Below are 20,274 nucleotides of genomic sequence, written 5' to 3' on the forward strand. Positions count from 1 at the left end.
AGTGTCACTTGAACTAAACATATTTTGTGCCACTGGAACTAAAGACATTATTGCAAATTTGTACTTGACAAATGTAGGCCCAGTTTCCCAGCCCGGGTCTGTGAAAGCATGTACTCTTCCCTTGTACAGAGCAGAGACAGCCCGCATGGGAACCACCCCCCACAGATCTGCTGGATAGGCAGCGACACTACACCTGTAAATAAAATTGCTCTCAACAGGAGATACGCTACACCTTAGTTCTTTCCTTACTAATGGACACAGACACCAGAGTGGATTTCATAAGGATCCCAATGGGTACCCCTCTGTATTTATAAAAACACATATTCTTTTTTGAATGTTTTATCCCCTTCATTATGTTCCCCTGATGTGAGTACCAACTTAAGGGGAATTTGCTACGCCAGCCCACCCTTCCTTTTAGGGGTCTCAGGGACCCACAGCATGACGCTGATGCAACATACCTCTCCCCTAACTCTAGGTACCACCTACATGGAGTGTGAAGCCAGAGCATGGCCTCTGTGGGTTGTCCCATCTCCCTAAAAGCCCTCAAGCAGTCTGCAATTTCCTTCCACTACCTCATGCCAGGGTACCTCCCTTCTACCCACTTTTCCTATAACAATAACATCCTGCACCTATTTAACATTTAACCATGTAAACATTCCTGATACAATAAACCTATTCCCTACATAAGATACCCTACTTAACCTTCATTATGCACCTAATATACATATATATGTAAATGTGCACACTGACACACAACATATAACATATATAATAGATGATATCACAATGAGGGAAGCTGCTGTAGTCTGTCACCCCTTCACAGTACCTTTGGTGCTGTCTCTGGTGGCTGGCTGGGCCTTGACCCCCTGAGGGTATATGGGGCCTTGACCACTGTTCTCTCTTCTAGTGGACCCATCCACCATGTGTGGCCACCAACTCTCACCACGTGGACTGCACTTTGACATCTGTATTTGGGCAGCACCGATCACTGCCGTAACCTGGTGGCTCCTGTTCATCTTCAGGGCGGGCCCCCCTGAGTGGTGCATGGGTGTGCCCACAACAGCACAGCAGCCCATGACAGCCATCTTGACTTCAGGTGGCATCCTGTTGACTTGGGGACACGGGACTCTCAACGCTGTGCCCCACATCACTTTTGAGTCACACTGCATCCCCCTAGCAACGGGTCACCACTGTGGTCAAGGCTGCACCCGTGGCCTATTGCTCCTCCTGACACACTCCCTCTGCAATATGTCCTAGAGGGACAGGGGCCAGCCACATGACTTCATCCGGGCTGCTGCATCGTGGAAGCCAAAGATATTTCTTCCCGGGGCTACCAACAGAGCAGCCCGGGACCTCCTGCAGTCTGTAGACGGAAGAGGACTGGCCTCTCTTCACCTCTCTGCATCCTCTGTTTTCTCTCTCCTCCCCTTATTTTGTCTTTTCTTCTTTTTAACTTTCTTAACTGTTTTCAAAACTCCCTAGGATTTCTTTCTCCGCCACCCAGCCCATTCCTGGGCAAAGGAGTGCTATTGCATTGTTCTCTTCTTTCATTTTTTCTTAACATTCCACCCATGGTGGGCTGGATGGTTTTACCCGAAACAAAACACATAAAACACATGCACATCATATGTAATGCAATACCTTTGGTGTCTGCGTCTATTTTCCATTCTACATTTTCCCTTGGAAACAAGGATGTAGCCTTTTCTAGATGGGCCCCTTAAGTGCATTAAGTGCCATGGCCTACACAAATATACCAGACTGCCCCTCTTTCTATAAGCATCAGGTGACCCTCCCATTAAATGTCCTGATTGGAAAGATGGGTTTTTAAGATACAGTCATGGAGTCTGTAAAGCCAACGTTGACAGTGATAGGAAGGACTCACTATTGTACCACTGTCTTGGACACGAAGGGCAGATAATCTATAAGAGACTCCCAGAACCTGCAGAGGCTGAATGAGACAGCCTTAATTTTCTTTGATTAGCTTGTTGAAGTTGGACAAGCACTTCATTGTTAAGGAGAACAATATTTTGGCTAGGTATCATTCTGCCACAAGGAAGCAAATAAAAGACTAGTCAATTGGGGAATGTGTGAAAGCCCTACAGGGCCTAGCCATAAAATGTGGCTTTGAACACTGCATAGAAGATAATTTAAGAGATTTGCTCATGATTAAGTGCACCAACCACAATATAAATGAGGCTTCATGGAGGGAAGGTGATGTAACATTGGATAGGTTGATAGAGGCGGTAAACATTGTGGAGCATGTTCAATCAAGGAGTTTGGATGCAGGACCTGGAAATATCTGTTTGTAATTTGAATATATTGAAACGGATGGATAACAGAGGGAACAACAAGACCACAACATGGTAACCTTGAGGATGAGGCCACATCAGAAGAACACGCTTTATGACACAAGGAATACATATGTGAGAAGGTGTTATTGTTGTGGCAGCCTGAACATTTAGCCACAGACAATGGCTATTTTGCTGTGCACATAGCGTGTAGTGATTACGGGGAAAAAGGGACAGCTATCAGAATGCTACAAATGTGTGCTGGGTATGGCAGGTCAATTCAGAAAGTTACTTCCCTAAGTGGACCATATGACGCAGAAGGTATTGTGACATATATGATAAATGCAGTTAATCAACGTGAATATTGTGGGTGTAGAGATGTTGGATGACTGTGGTGCAGATTATTCTGTGGTTAACATGGATACATGGAAATGTAAACTGAAATGTTGTACCCTGCAGGAATCCTCTGTTTCGGCACATGTCTATGCAGATGTTCCAATTGATGTTATTGAGGAGTTTGACGCTATGCTTCAATTCAATCAACTCAAGGCGGAAACTTGGATTCATGTCATCAAAAATTGTGGTACCTTGTTGTCTTGGGGTGCTAGGTTAGACCTTGGCATCAAATTGAACTTACAACATCCAATCAGATTCTGTTGCTGGAGGTGAAGAAAGATGAGGGGAGTGTATCTATTGAAATAGAGAACTGGTTTACAAATGTATTTAAAAAGGAGACACAGTGTTTGAAGGAATGTGTGCACTGTATACATCTAAAGAGTAGTGTGATTCTCATTAAAGCAAAAAGTGCATACATCACCACTTGCTCTGAGGGGGAGATTGAGAGTGAGCTAAAGAGATTAGTGTCTTGCCTGTGGATATTATAGAGGTGACTGAGGCATGTGAATGGGTAAGTCTAATTGTGTCGGAGAGGACGTGTTTGAGAATGGTGAGATTGTGCATATATTTGAGTGGTTCAAACAAGAAAGTAATTGCAGACATATTTCCCTTGCCGAAGATTTATGCATCAGCTTATCAAATCCCGGTTCTAGAGATTTGACTGCCTTTATTGCCACTTTTGGTCATACAGGTATAAAATAATTCTGTTTGGATTGATCTCAGCCTCAACTATTTTTCAGAGATTCATGGGGAAATTACTTGGAAGCATTAAAGGCTTGAGGTGTTATCAGGATGAGAAACAAGGTGGGTATTTTGGGTCAAGAACTGTCTGACAGTAGGGTTATGTCTAAATTAGATGCCATAGAGGCTCTAACTAAAATGAAATCCCCTGCTAGTAAAGCTGAGGTACATTCTTTACTGGGACTAGTTGAGTATTATGGGAACTGTGTGAACAATCTGTCAGACAAAACAAAAAGTTTAAGCGGTTTGTCCTGAAACGATGTAGGTTTTCAGTTGGATGTGCATTGTTATAAATTATTCAGAAGTATTAAAAATCATAATAGATGTGCAGTTGTTAAAGGGTTTTTGGGAAAGCCGGTCAGTGAGATTATACATTGTTGCCAGGGATGATGGCATAGGTTGTGTAATGATGCAGCCTAATGGTAAGAAAATGCATGTGCGTCTCACACATTGAAGGATGGTGAGAAAAGGAATTGAGTGCTGGAAACGAAGGCATGTTGGGAGTGGAAAGATTTACAAATTGTGGGGAGGTCATTTACTATTGTCACTGACTATAAGCCTCAAGTCTCAATATTTAACAAAAAGTTTCTTGATGGAATTTCAAGAACGTTATTTTGATGGTCCACGGGTGTGCAGGGTTTGGACTTTGAAGATGAATATGTTCAGAGGGAGATGAATGTGGTGTCTGATGTCTTGTCAATATGTTTGATAGTAGATGGTGAAGAGGAAAATTAATTGATGCAATTGGAAGTCAAATATTGCAAAGGGGAAGTCTTTGTGGTATCAAAAGGAATATTGCAAAATGAGTGGGACTAAGCAAGTGCTTTGGATGATGGATACAGAAGGTGGTACAATATGTTGCAGATGGCTGGGCTCGGGACAAATTCCGATGAATGCAGGGACTTTAGGAGAGTAGAAAATGAACAAGGTATGATGGAGAGGTTCTTAGCTAGAGGGCATTGAAAGGTTTTATCTCATGGGATGTAAAGCCTCAGTGATGGGTATTACCCATGAAGGACATTTATGCATATGCAAGATGAAAGGAATGATACAGAGGATTACTGGCAGCCAGGTATGGATGCAAGAGGCAAAATGGAAGGAGTGCACAGTGATAAGGTATTGCAGACCTGGACTTCCTCGATGGAGGTACGAGCAGTCCCTGATCTAAATTTGGGATGTGGTGGCAATAGATATTTTGAGACCTTTAGATGTGCAGAGCACACAGGGTAGTTATGTGATGGTCAAGGTGAATGACTTATCAAAGTGGCCAGAGGTATGTACCATGAAAGGGATAAGTAGCAAAAAGATAATACAACTTCTAGAATCAATATTTTGGAAAGAGGGAGACGTAACAGAGAGAGTATTTTAATATTAGATAGCACCCCATAACACCACAGTCTGTTTGGAAATTTGAGGAGGCGCAAACTCAGTATGTGATTGTGCCCAGGGTGGATGGGAGGAACTACAGTGGTGAGAATAAATTAAGATGAAGTGAGGGGAAGAATAAGACTGGAGTGGTATTCTAAAATGATCTACAATACGTTGAATTGCATGTGAAAAACTGATATGCCCAGGGCGTACTCATAAAATTGAAGTGTCCTAGAAAGGTTTGCCATGGTCTACATTTTTCAAAGCAATGGTGGTTAAGGATGATTTGGGAAATGCAGTGACACCTGAATGGTGAAGTATGGAATGAAGAGAGAGGATTTAACAACGTGGGGCATGTGAAGCATTAAGAAGGGGGAGAATGGTCAATGGGTTGAAAGGTGAAGAGGAGTGTTATTTGGCTGGGATGCTTGGTGGTGGAAGAAACAAAATGTGTTACATCCAGACTTGTGGGAGGCCAGATAGTTAAAAACACTGTGTGACGATTCTGCTTAGGAATGTGGAATGTAGTATCCAGGCGGGAGCAGGAGTTTTGATCCACAACAGAGGAGACAGAGAACCCGGCAGTTGAGGCACTGGAACAGCGTTCTAACAAGCTCAACAAAAAATATGGAAAATAACTTGCTTTGGTGGTATCTGTGGGAGCCAAGGATGCAGGATGCAGGAACCTTCTTAATAAAGTTACTGAGGGTGCTTTGGAGGTCACAGTTTTTGCGTGATGATTGACTCTGTATTCCCTTTGGTGGGATTGCCAATTCCAGCAGCTGAGCAGCTTTTCTCTCGGCTAGCATGCTTACCTAGTATCCGTTTGATCTCCTTTCCTTTGTGGAAAAAGGGTATTTAATTATCCTTGGAAGGCTTTCTAATCCGACCAAATCCTGATTATGACTCCCAGACATTCTGTGTTTGATTACCTATCAGCCATCTTCCCTGGAAATACCCTTATCATTAGCTTGCCTCAGGACCACAGATCTTTGAACAATCTTAGCCCTGCTACCCTGACAGGCCCCAATCATAGACATCATTTGGGAATAGCAAGTGGAAGCAGTTGCTTGACCTAGAAATTCACTTCGTAAGCCTGTCACTGCCCTACTGGCCTTTACACTTAGATGCCTTGAAACGATGTATCACTTAGTGAAAAAGCACAATTTGTTTAAAATAAAGAACTTTTTTTTTCAAAATTTCAAGTGCTTGCTTATTCATTTTGTTGTCTGTCACATGTTGTATTCCAGTAGAGTGAACCTTACAACATTGATAAATTAAGAACCAATTTTTAGATAGCTTTAACATCTGTTAATTACAGTACTGAATAAAGATCATACTTGTTTTCAAAGGTGTGTCAATAAACAGTTATTTTCTATTTTTAGATTGATTTAGAATGTGTTTTGTGTTTTGAAAATTCACTTTTTTAAACACAAACAACTGGTTCTGCTCATGAAAGAAACAAATGCAGGTATGCTGAAGTAAAATGAAAGATAGGATGGAAAGAGATGTGGTCTACTTGGCAAATGAGAGGTTATGAAACAAGGACACCTGCTCTCATATCCTCGCATCTCCACTCAATCAAATTGTGTGAACCACAGAACATGACTATTCTGCATCTGTTCTTTTTGTCTATGGCTGTTCAAATTCAGATCACCTAAAAGTGATTCATTTCAATTTTCTAACCAGCAAGAATAATCATTTATACACAAAATGCAGAAACGAAACACCCAAACCTGCATCCGACTCTACATACACCAAACGTGCTCCACCTCAATGCCCTGCGCTTACTGGGACCTTACTGGCATTTTCTGACTTCAGAGCTATTTGCCATAAGTCTGCCATTGCAGGATGGGCTGAGATATCTTAATGGACCACAACGGAGTGTGGCCAAATGAACATTCGCTGTTGAAGTTTTGATTGGTCAGTACTCTTGATCATGTTTTCACCTCTGGTGAATCTCGGTTTATGCCAAGGACCAGTGGGTGGACCGTGGCTCCACAGAACATCTTTTAAAAAATGTGGATGCATTTTGGAATCAGGATGACCTGTCCTGGTAGCTGGTTCCAACATGGCTGCATCCATCCTTCATGTGTAATCTCAGATCTCCCCATTTCAAGTGTTTGCTTCCTAGGGCACCACCTCTGTTTTTGGGAATGTGGTGTAAGCTGAGATCCTTGGATGTATGCATGTCCTTTCATCCACCTAATGTTTTCTGCACATGGGAGGAAATTGGGATCATATTTGCTGCACTCCCTTTTTCAAAATGATTCTACTTCTTTCCACTGTGGCACATTGCTGGCAATATAACAGATGCTAAGCACAGTTTGGAGGCCCTTTGGAGATCTTCCATATACCACATCAGGGGTTGGTATCACAGAGCGATGGCCGTCCCTGCTCCCCAAGGTCATTCTCACCCTATTTCCCTGCTCCTGAATGGGACTTTTTCTGTAGTGTTACCCTCCAAAGTTTGAAACCTGATCTTGGTAATCATGTGGTACTCAATTATACAAAAATAGACATGCCAGAGAGCAAATAAAGTGCCAATCAAAATATCTGTTTCTTTGTAGTGGACTGGTGGGAGCAGCCATCCATCTTTTGTTCCTCAATGACAGTCAACCTGCAGCAAAACCACAACTCTAACCTGAAAAGTAGAATGCGGTGCAATCCTTTTTTTTGTTGATGACTTCAGTGCACATTAAATGTGACATTTAGTATAGACTGCTCCATTCCTGTACTTGCTTTTGGAGATTATAAATAAAACATCCTTGACTGCGCCATGCAGAGGACATTAGAGCCATAGCTCTCGCAGCATCTTCTTCATGTTAATTCTCACTAGCACCAGTCTATTATCAGTCGTGACCCAGGCTATGTCAGAAAAGCACAAGATCCGGTCCCTCGTCAGGGCCAACATTGTACTGCACTTGCCACTATCTATAGAAAGCCATCAGTGCCATGAGACCATCACTGTGTTTTTATAAATGCATCTTAAGATCTAAGGTCAAGGGACAACACATTATTGCATTGTAAGCTCAGAACAATGTAATTATTTAAGTATACAGAACGTCAAACATGATTTTTGTTAGCGAAAGAAAGACATCCTTCGTATATATGCAACAGTTATAGAAATATTTTATCTTGTTTAAGACAAGCCGGATGGTGAAACTGTCATGCCTCAAGACTAGAGTGATATGGGGTAGCTAATACCAAAAGAATTCAGTGCTATGGCTAGTGTCAGAACTGGAAAACGAAAATTCACCCAAACTGATCATTTGAAAAAACTGATCATTTGAAAAAACTGATCATTTAAAAAAGATTCTGGCCCTTTATATTCTACAAATAACCTGGCAGCCCTTTCTCAAAGAAATGTAAATATATCTCCATTTGAAGAAACAAGAAATGAAACTGGGAAAGCTAATTCTGCATATTCTTGCTTCAATTCTATGTGCCTTGTTTGCCAATTTCTTGATTTCTTTAGTTAGAATCATCATTAGCTAGCCTTGTTTCTTCCTCTTCAAATGTCACACACAATGAAACAAAAGCCCAGTATGTAAGTTATACATCTACTAACTAATACATTGTATTGTCTCCTTTTCACATTTAGCTCCAGAGGTATTCCAGTCATTTATGGAAGGTGGGCCTGGATATATGTATCCTGTAGACTGGTGGTCGCTAGGAATTACAGCATATGAGCTATTGCGGGGTTGGGTAAGATATTTCTTGATGCACTTTTACATTCTGTAGACTGAACATATTACATATGACAAATAAGAACACGTCTTAGCATGCCTTCACGTTGCAAGCTTTTGCCTTGTTATGCAGCTCCATTGATGCATTTGCATCATGTTTGCACGGAAACGAGCAGAAATACATGTAAAAACGCGAAAAGGGGGGTACTAAAGGTTAAGGGGGTGTAGAAAGAAAGAAATGTAAGGGCAGATTTACATTTGCTCGTTTTTGAGGGAACAAGCAAAACAGATGTAAAAAGGGGTGAAGTGTATGGTTAAAAAAGGAAAGTGGCATAGTAAGACATATTAGTCAGTGAGGGACCTTTCCTGCTTAGGTAAAAACGACAAGAAATGATTTTATTGCATTTATGGAAGTGCATAAACATGCACATGCATGGAAGTGAACGGATGGAAGTGAACACGTTGTTCCAGGCTTCTTTGTGAATTGTATAGCACTCTCCAAGTCAAGGGTACGTCAAGGTAATTTTCTGTGAATAAGTCCTTTGGTCATCGTTAGAAGGACATTCATGCACTCAGGCAAAGCAACATGGAACGTCTTCCCCGAGTGTATGGAAAGGTAGCAGGTATTTCTTCTATTGAATTCATCTTCAGTCCATGAATGACTCAGATAAATATGAAACACATATCAGTGTCAGGGGGGTGTACACTAAAACATGTTTAAAGTTTATGACCCAGAGCTTTACATTACAAAGAGGAATATTTCATGTTGATTGTATGGAATACATTCATCAAATTGGATAATTGGGAGACTCCCTGAAATGGATCAAATCATCCACATAAATATGCTTAAAATTGGGGAAAGACACATTGGGGGGTTTACTGAATCCTAAATATCTTGCACTTTTGTTCCACAGGTATGTGGGTCCCAATAGGTTTATTACTGATAACACAAAGCGTCCTGCTTCTGTATTTTAATAGGACAGTAGCCACTGTGCTGGGTCAGAAGAAGGAGTCAGACACCTAATGGACATTTCTTTATTTCAAAATAATAAGGAAAAGCCTATCTTACCCTATTGCTAAAGGTATGACCCTACCTAAGCAACCTTATTAAAGGTGCGTGTATGTCATAAGGAAGTCCAAGTAAAACATTTCCTCTGTCCAAAACCTAATCTAGCTGACCCTACCACTAATACTAATAACTAAAGTTTGCCGTAAGAATGTCTCTCTCCTGGCTGCTTCCATTCAGCCCCCTGTCTCCAGGCTTTACTTCAGGGTTCTCTTTATTCATATATATATATATATATCAGATATGGAAATGTCATTGTCTAGAAACAAGTTCATTACAAGGGTCTCTTCTGGTTCTCAGTGTCTTATTTATGAGCTCCTGCAACTCTTGTGAACTCTTCATAGGTATGTTCTTCCAGGTTGTGCACTGCTTCTCAGTATTCTCAGTACCTTCCTTAATGGTTTTCCTAACATAGCCCTTCGTCTGACTTTGAGTATTTCACTCTCTTTCCACTCGACCCTTCTCAGGTTTGCTATATCTTTATCATGAGTGAGGCCCCACCAATCCTGTCATCTCTCTATTAGACTCTTCCTCTGAGCCCTTGGCACAATATGTAATCTTGACTCATAGTGCTTGACTCTCATTAGGGATTTGCCCACTCGTCAACAGTTAACTTCGGCAACTTCTTCCATCCTTTATAGGATACTATTTCCAGCTTTCTCAAAGCCTCATGCTTAATAACTTGACTCACTTTCCTTGGTTTTTCGTAATACATACACTTATGCTTTTTCAATCTTTCAACATCAATATTGCAGTTTTCACAAGTTCCTTCACTTAAACTCCCTGGTGGCCTCCCCCTCCTCCATTCCAGCCCTGTACCTTTAATCTTCATGGGTCGTGTTTCAGGGTTTGGCACTCGCACGGGTCTGCTGGTTCGGTTCCTCATCTCCCCACTCCCCACTCCATGCATCGTAACGACACCACACCACTCTCAATGAATGCTTACAGATTTCAGGTCTCCCGCTTCCATGGTTGTCATCGTCGTTAGGCGGGCCCCTGGCTCACCACAGTGCTTCCGTGGCCACATAACCTCGTTGGACGGTCTTTCAAGCTCTGTCCTGACAGCAGCTTTTTCCCCAGTTCAGGTTGCTAGGTCCCTGGCATCTCGCTCTGGCGTTCTATGCTTCTCGGATTTCCACAGGCTCTGCAGCCCCACTCTGCTCCACCCCTTGAAAACATAGCTATGTCAGAAGGCTTCCCATGCATATGGCTCACTCTCCTCTTCTCTGATCCACTCATCCTTCTTACATACAAGTTCGATCTTAAAAGAATATTCCCTTTTCTTTCAGGCATTATGGTTGATCCAGCATTTCCTGGAGCCAAACAAAAGGAGGGCAGGTTATTCATCACTGGAGGCAGTCTCATATATGAAGATAAGATGACTTGCATAGGGAGTTCCTGATGGGAATGAGAGTCATTGTCACCTAAGGGAGTGTAACTCCCAGTGATGTCCCACTTGCCCAGACCCCTACCCTCAAAGGTGGTGGCTTCCCCCTGGGGAGAAAGGCTAAATACTCTTGGGTCGTCACATCACACTCAGCAAATATTCAGTCCAGACTCATATTTGTGGAGGGTTCATACTTTGATATGGGATGCAAAAAAACATGACATGTGAATTCTTCTGCCTGCACATTGACAGGTGGCTCACTTCTCCCTAGATGCTTATGTCCTGGGAATTACCTAGTATTGTCATACCTACGTGGTAGGGGGACAACCTATTTTCCATAAGGCTACTATGATGAAAGTAACCGTAAGGTTGTTTTCATACACTGAGAATGTTATGCGCCCATCAAAGAAAATACAGGCCAGGATTTTACTGATTTTGATGGTTTTTCCAATGGCCCAAACCATGTACCCAAAGATCCTGGGAGCTAGGATAATGTTAGTGTATCTCCTGTCAGCACTACATAAACTGTATATGATTTACAGATGTAGTCTTTATTATTCCATATTTATTTCCTGTTATTTTTTTTCTGATTCCTTTGTAAATTGTTTTACAGTTTTTTTCCCAGCAAATCCACTCAGAGCCAACTGCATGAATTCAAAACCCTTTCAGTGAACACATGTTTACCGAATTACTCTGAATTTGCCACGTCGTTTTATTCTTAGATCTGAGGACAGTGCTTGTTGATTTCATTTTGGATTTTGAAAAAAAGTCTGTCCTTTACACCACACCTCTTTCCTTGCAGTGTATACTTATTTCAATTCATAGTCCCCTTTTCATGTAACTCACTCTCAGTCTCATTATTAGGTAAAATTGACACCCTGAAAAAGAACATTATTTTACAACAATCCAAATTCCACAAAGACACTAAATACACAGGTACCAGTTTCACACACTCCCAATCCCCCCATCCCCCTGTTTATCTTCAGAGAGCTATCAGACACAGAAATCATAAACTTAATTAAAAGCCTGAAACCCTCAAAATGCAAAGGCGATATATGCCCCATTTCCCTCATCAAAGACTGTGCTGGAATACTAGCCCCCATCATCACAGCCTTCATAAATGCCTCCTGCACCAAAAGCACTGTTTATGAGAGCCTCAAAGAAGCTTGGATCCTCCCACTCCTAAAAATAAATCATTAAACCAAGCTATTCCCTCCAACTACAGGCCAATCACCACAGTCCCCTTCCTACTAAAAGTACTGGATCGGGCAACCTACCTACAAGTTCAGTAGTTCCTTGAGGACAACCGAATTTTAGGAATGCAGCAATCGGGCTTTCCCCCCGGGCACAGCACTGAATTTGCCCTTTGCTACCTAAAAAATCAGCTAGACGAGATTAGGAGCGAGGGATGCTCTTCTCCTCCTCTTAGACTTATCTGCGGCATTCAACTTGGTCGACCATCAAATCATTTGCCACCACCTTATCGCCTATGCCAACTTCTCCCCGTCTGCCACTGCCTGGATTGCATCCTTCCTGGAAGGAAGTGTCATGAGGGTCTTCTCGGAGATCGCCAATGCCTCACCATCTCCCATTCCATGTGGAGAACTGCAAGGGTCATGTAACTGCCCGACCTATACAACATCTGTACCAGGCCCTTATTCAACACTGTGGACTTGCTCAACATAGCCTACACCAACTATGCCGATGACACCCAAATCCATTTACTCAACAATAAAGGCCTGGGAGTCAGCCGCCTAAACGGCGATAAAACAGAAATGTTGATTGTCGGCCCAACGAGTACCCTAAAAAATCTCAACAACCAATACACTGCCTTTGAGATTGACATCTGCCCAATTCTCGTCTCAACTGTGGTAAAGACCCTAGGGGTTTACCTCTACACCTCACTCACCATGTCCAGATAAGTGAGCGCCATTGCCGCTTCAGCAGCCTACGCCATCAAGGTCCTAAATGCTGCCAGACCCTACCTCTCTAAAAATAGTTGCCTAACTGTTGTCCATGCAATCACTGAATGCAGGATTGATTATTGTAATGCTCTATGTGTTGGCACCTCCCCTGGTACCATCCACAAACTCCAAGTCATCCACATTAACGCCCTTAGAGCAGCCATTTATATCCCGAAAAAAGAACATATCTCCAAAGCAAGAAGAGAAGCACATTGGCTCCCCATTCAGGAGCGCATAACCTTAAAAACTCTGTCCATTGCCCATATGTGCTGCTCTGACACAGCCCCCCATACCTTTCTCAAATAATTACCAAAGCTTACTCCTCAAGACCCACCGGGACCCCCTATACTGATCCAATAATCTTACCCAAAGTAAAGAGATCCAAAGCCGGTGGTTCAAGTTTCCCCTACCTAGATGCTAAATTTTTGAACTGCCTCCCCTTTCCCCTCTCAGGGCAGAAAAGTCCTACTGGGTCTTCCGCAAAGCACTCAAAACTCAGCTCTTCTCCTAACACGTAACTCTCCCTGACCCCTATTAGTACCTTGCCAGAAAGACTAACCTTGTTACACTACTATACTGTATGATAATGTCACTTTGTTAACATGTACCAGTGTTACCCAATTTTATTGTTTGACAAAATCATGATTAAAAATTGTACCTGTAACAGCGCCTCAATGCCTCCTGGTTGTATTCGTGCTATACAACATGACAATTAAATAAATAAATACATAAATATCTGTTCTGATCCTTGTTGAGCTCTGACCTCCATCTTTTAACAGATGAGGATTTAAAAATAATACACTACTATACAACAAGCCTACTCCAATCTCTATTTCCTGTTCTGATCCTTGGAATCTCTGCGTTTTAAGATGAGCACATTTCAATTTTCATGATTAGTAGGTTACCATCTCTGAGAGCATGTTAAACAATCCATACCATTTCCCACTCCCTCGGGTATATCAGAGGATATTATTGCACTATCCGTAGGGTGGTATACCTGACCCCTAAAATCTGCTGTAATACCAGATGTCATTTCACTTAAGAGCACCGGACTGAGAACCTCAAATGCTACAATTCAAAAGCCATCTAAAATTCCTCAGCAGATATGTCCCTTTTAACTCTGTCAAATTCATTAATCTAGTCCCAGGAACTGTTCACAAACCTGGCTCCCACATCAAGGCTTTCATTGAACAGTTTTACTGAATTTCTGTGTTGTAAAATATGCAATTTGTAAATAAAATGGATCTCGTCATTCCGACAACCTCAAATTGTTTTAATGCAAAATGTAAAGAGTAAATCCAGACATAAAATGTGTCACTATGTTTTTAAAACCCACTCAAAGAAGTACAATGTCCTCTAACCCTTTGGATCAGATCATAGGGTATATTATCTTTCAGAGTTCTTACATGTTGGCATTTAAAGAAAAGAGTATACTTTTTGTCTGTTGGTTTTCGGAATAAGGAAACATTGATCTGGAAAATGTTTATATTTAAGAATGCAATTTTACTATTACCAAAAAATTGAGATAAAATACAACTTCTCATTAATTCAATTAGTCCACGACAGCAGGTTTTCTAAATCACTTTGCCTATCTCTCCAAATGAGTTATATGTCTTCTATTAAATAGTTCCAGAACTCAATGCCATTCTTTAAGGTTTACTTCTGCGTCACTCCATCTATGGAACACATTGTTCCCTTTGCATTTAGATTCGTGTCATTCCTCCCTATTTCCATGCGTCACATTCCCCCCATCTGTTATGCCTATTAACATTTCTGCGAAGAATATTTGTTACTGGTGTTGCTCATATTATAACATAATTTCCAATCGGGTATTGTTGTTCTGGAGTATTTTCTCTACATGCTCACTCCTCACTGTTTTGTTTTTTTTTCTGCTTGATTTGTGATGCGTACCGGATTTGGAAAATCTGAAAAAAACATTTAATCCCACAATGGCAAAACCTAAATGTTGTTATAATGTTAATATATATGGATATAAAGATGTTATTATTTTGGCATGAGCATTAAACGGACAGCAATTATACTTTCTTTCCTCATTACATTTTGATGTAATGTCTTCCACTTGTTCCATTGTACTGTAGGTACATTTCAAACAAAAGAAAACCGACACACAAAATAAATATGTACCTGCAGGTTGTTTAAAATAATTGTTAAAATGTGGTTTACCTTCAAGAATTAGCAATCATTTCAGTGTCAGTGATTCCTTTTTCACATTGTACAATTTTTTTAACTGTCCATCCAACACTGTTTGAAGTCTCTTGAAAGGTTTCCCTGAGTAAACGTCACTCTATAAACTGTCTAAACTTTAGAATAACACTCATAGTAATCAAGCCCGTGTCTCCTTATTCGTCTGAATCCAGAAATACCTGCTTTTCTCCTGTATACAGGATCGGCCGGACTTCCTGAGGTTTTCAAATATAACGAGTTCAGGCAGGAAGATACTTCGGCTGAATATAGAAGAGCCTGCGTCCAGCAGTGACTAGAAATCTTTCAGAGAGTGGGGAGTGTAGTGTGGACTGCTGGCTGTTGCTGTTTGGGAGCTGACACATTTGACTTTATTTTCTAGGTACGGCTTTTGGGGCCTGTAAACAATACATAATTTCATGGTGTGCATTTTATATTTTACAAGGCGAGACAAAAAAAAGATAAGTTGAAATGAAAGGAAGTGTTAGATGTCTGTTGCTGTTTGAGAGCTGGAACATTTTATTTTATTTTTTAGGTAGGGCTTTTTATACCTTTTAACAAATAATTATAGGATGTATTGCATTTAATGTACACATGGAGAGACAAAACGAAGTAAACGTTTAAAGGGAACTTAAACCTTAGGTTTTAGGAGAGAACCTGGACACAGTGATTTTACGCAGTGCTCAAAGGTTTCACTTTCTCTGCCAGGCAGTAGGATTCAAGAAAACTTGATTTACCATGTGTGAACTGCAGGGGAGTTGCTAGGTCTGGAAAAGACCTGTGGATAAAATGATGTCGGAACTGTTGGGACTGGGGGCTAGCTAGTCTTTTGGCTGTAGCTCCTGAGATTCTATCGGGGGCTACAACCAACAGATCAGGGGCTATATCCCCCTTTGCCCCGCCTAGCAATGCCCCTGTGTGAATATTTCAGCTACTTTCAACAGTTGGCAGAAGAGACGATTTGCAGCTCTGATCCGTAGGTCAGGGGCAGCAGGGCCATGCCCAATTGCTCATGTTAAAGGTGCAGAATGTTTCTCAGATTAGCGTACCTGCTGCATCTCACACCACTCCGACTCCTTTGGCTTCTGATTTGGAAGATGATAATGGTGGTGATGATGAACTGGGTGATGGTGATATACCACCAACAGAGCACTCAATCTGTTTACAATATCTATGGGACACATCAGAGATCTTGAGGTGGCAGTGGTGTGTGACAATCAATAACAGCACATACCAGACCATCACAGCAGCCATTGGCTCCTACTGTCCTTCCAAAGCACCTATCCAAGTGTCGAATATATTTGTACAGAGATAAAAGTAGCTTTTTGCCACCTAGCGGAAGCTCATGCCCAATGCTTGCTGTTTTCTATGGCACATTGAAGAAGCCAAAGACATGTGTCACTGAGTGTGGGATGTTTTTACCCATGCATCCGAGCCCTACCACAAAAACTGTGCAGTACTGGCATGGAAAACATCATGATGGCCAGAACTTCCCAGAAAATGCACAGGGAAATGCATGAAGAATAGGCTGCCACCCATTTTTGCCTATGTTGTGAGCACAGAAGGGCACAGAGCCTAAAACCATTGTAAAAGGGGCAATGCTGATTGCCAAAAGCAACCCATAACTGGTGGGAATTTGTTTTCTTCAGGTCAAACATGGATAATTTATGGGCACAAAATTATTTTACTGCAGAACTACACCAATGCCATTTGTTGAACCTGGACAATATACTTCCATGTAATATCTCTTGTTTGAAATGCTTGAATTCAAGACTGATCCAAAAACAATTGCATGCAGTACCCGCTTTTGACTGAGGGCGGCGCTAGCGGTCTAAACTCTGACAGGGAAACTGCATGTCAGGAGTTGCAGGAGAGGCCTTTACATCAAAGGCTGGGAGTTAATTAAAATCTTAACCACATGCTGTTCCCAGAAGACAATCTGATTTAATTAACAGGCCAAAGGCTGGGAAACCTCTCACCTCCAGAGATTCACACCAGGAGTTAGAATCTCACATGACCTCTTGATTGATAGAAGGCAGACTGGCTGGGAGCCTCCTGGAGACCACACAATAGGCTCTTGCACTTGAATAGGATATGTTGATTTTGACTGTTTCCTGTCAACAAAGGCCTGCCTGCCAGAAGACACATGTGATCACTGACCCACCCAAGTCTTGGAGGCGGAATCCAACACTCTGAGAACTGAATTGAAAGCAAAATATATATTTTACAGAAACACTGATAACTCTTTGTAAGCAAATGACAGGAATGTATAACTTTGAGAGCCTTCATTTAAAAAATGTACCTTCAATTCAAGCCCAAACTCCAATTTGTGTGATGTTCTGGGGCAAAACCCTTCTATTTATGTATACTACAGACTCTGTGTTTAAGCTAGAGACATGGGAATTTACTGGAGTATTTATGGACAGGCCGTGTATATGTGTATAATTTTTAATGAAAAACCAATATTGCAAAACCAATTAAAAAACTCAAAATGTTGCCATTTCTGAATGCAAGCTCTTAGAAACATCAGAGTTTGAACAGAGTATACCTCATGTGATACGTGATGGGTGCATGTAATTTTAAACAAATGTGTACCTGTGCAAATATGTATTTGGGTCAAATATAGATTGTGGGCAAACTGACCAGGGGAGGATCCTCTGACCCATAAAACCTACAGCATCACTATGACTCATATTTCTTTCCCCCAATCATGGGAGAGGGGAGAATTGGGCCAATGACAGTTGAAAGAGGGGCTGGCTAGTGATGCTGCACACACACCCACTTTCAAAACACATAAAAAGAGCCACTGGAAGCTAGAGAGGAGATTCAATTCCAGAGATCCTACACTTAGACTTCCAAGCTAAACAGAGACTACAGAACTTTGAACCAAGAAGGCCCACTGCAGGCAAAAGTATTTGTCAGCAGGCCCAAAAATCATTTGCAGACTATTCACAGCCGGACCCAGGTGTTGATTCTGGCCTGAAACCCTGTGCCAGAAAGATCCAGAAGCAGTGCTGTACCAAGAGAAAGCAGAGCAGTATCCAGAACCAGAGGCCAGAGATTCAGAGTGACCCAGACCGCTGTTAGCAGAACCAGAGAGCTGATCCTGATCACTGTGAAGTGCCGAGACCAGAACCGGAGTCCAGTCCAAAACCTGACCAGATCCGTGGCGAGGCCTAATTCAAAAATATATTGTGAGTACCTAGCAGAACTGTGCAGAACCAATCTCTTAGTTAAAATAATCTAATCCAAACTATTTTAATCTAACCAGATCTGCCTCCTAACTGTCACCTGTCATTTTCTAGCTGCAAGCTGTAACCTGTCGCTTTGAACTTTTAAAATTTCAAATCCGAAGAACTACATTTATTTAATCGTCCGTATCTCTGGAACCGTTTGTGCTAGGAACTTGGTTTAACTTTCCTCTGAAAGCTTCGAATCGCAGCCTTTCAACAAGCTTAGAACCGACGTGCTACTCCTTATACTTTTGCCATAATCACGATTCTCGCCGATGGTACATCACTAAAATAAAGGAGGATATGGATGTGCTGCAACAGGAAAAAACGGACCAGGATACCAGAATTCTGGCCTTGCAGAAGGAGTACCAAGAAGGTTTGGACTCCCTACTGCAGAGCCAGAAAAATCTGGAGCAACAGTTAGACTTCAATAGGGCATGTGCTGAGCAGGTAGTCACCCTGCAAAGCCACCTAGATAGGGAGAAGGCAGAGAGCAATAAACTGATTTTGAAAGACCTGGATACCCAGGCAGAGTTTGACCAGGAGCGCCAGAAAACTGGTGCCTTCCAAAGGCAAGGGGATGACCTGGCGGCACAGATGCAGGCTCTTAGTCAGGAAAGGGATACCTTAGGTCAGGAAGTCTGCCACTTAAAAAGGAAAATGGAAGAAAATCACCTGGCCCTCCAGGGACTGGGTGACCTCCAAAAAGAACACCAGAACTTGTTAGAGCACACCAGGAGGGTGGAGGATGCTCTGGCAAGAAAGGAGCAGGCCAATAGGGACACAGCTCAGGGGGTAACTCTCCTGCAGCAGAGACAGGCCCAGTACTCCAGGACCAATCAGGAGGCACAGAGAGAAAATGAGGCTCTCTGTCAGCACAATGATAGGCTCCAACAACAGGTAGCGATGCAGGAGCGACTGATAGAGTCTAGTAAGGCCTTAACAGAGGAACTGAAAGCGCAGGGTCTTGCATTGCAACAGGGAGCAGGGGCGGATAGAGACCAGGTTCGCTGGGAAAGGGAAACTCCTGAGCATAACCTCAGGAGCCCTAGTACCAGAGGCCTTTATCTCTCTCAGTCCCTGGACTCTGCCACCCCCATGTCCCCTGGCGCACATGAGCTCCGGGCCACAGGGATGGCAGATTACTATTCAGCCAGAAGCATGGGGCTCATAGTCCAGTCCCTCCCAGGAATGGATGGGCGGGCATCCAGGTTTAACTTTCCTCTGAAAGCTTAGAATCTCAGCTTTTCAACAAGCTTAGAACCGACTTGCTACTCCTTATACTTTTGCCGTAATCACGATTCTCGCAAATCGCGAATTTTGCCGCGATTTGCAATTTGGCCCGATTTCTTTACTTGTAAAAAGATAGCTGCTTTTGCCTGAACTGCTAAATTTCGTTTGCCTCTTAAGAACCATCCCTGAATCATTGCTAGAGTGATCCTGAACTCATATTAACTAGATACCACTCACTCTGAACCTCCTGAAGGGAATTAAAAGCATTTTCAGCATATTTCTCACTGCATTGTCATCATATTCAAAGCCTTTTGCCTGTGTTTCAAACTTCTGTAGTCTAAGCTTGCTGAATTGAACTGAATTACATTTGATTGCATTCCTAAGAACTGTGTCATCTTCATCTTCATCTCCTTACATTGCATAAAAGGGGGGGTGAATTGTCCAAGAAAGTGATTACATTGTCTTTTGCTGAAACCCTATCAAGTTTTTTTCTGTACTGCATTTTCATTCCACCTTGCATCCATTTGAAACCATAAAAGTATTGTTGCTATCTTATCCATCCTATAACCACTCATCATTGATTATAAAGAAGTGTGCTAGTGCCAGACTATCCATTATTGATTACTGCTCAGATTAAGTGTGATATTCAATTATTAATTTATTATAAAGTCTGATATATATATATATATTGTTTAAATTCTCAAATA

The 20,274-nt window shown here is 41.9% G+C and overlaps 1 protein-coding gene across 1 annotated transcript in view; it reads left to right on the forward strand.

Annotated features, from left to right (window-relative positions):
• STK32B (serine/threonine kinase 32B) overlaps positions 1–20,274 on the forward strand; it is a 2,582,157-nt gene that overhangs the window by 1,870,283 nt on the left and 691,600 nt on the right. Inside the window, exon 7 of the mRNA XM_069631970.1 lies at positions 8,398–8,501. Coding sequence (XP_069488071.1) covers positions 8,398–8,501 — 104 coding nt within the window. The remainder of the gene's footprint in view (positions 1–8,397; positions 8,502–20,274) is intronic.

Source organism: Ambystoma mexicanum, chromosome 6q, assembly GCF_040938575.1.
Source record: "Ambystoma mexicanum isolate Mex_15411 chromosome 6q, UKY_AmexF1_1, whole genome shotgun sequence".
NCBI lineage: Eukaryota > Metazoa > Chordata > Amphibia > Caudata > Ambystomatidae > Ambystoma > Ambystoma mexicanum.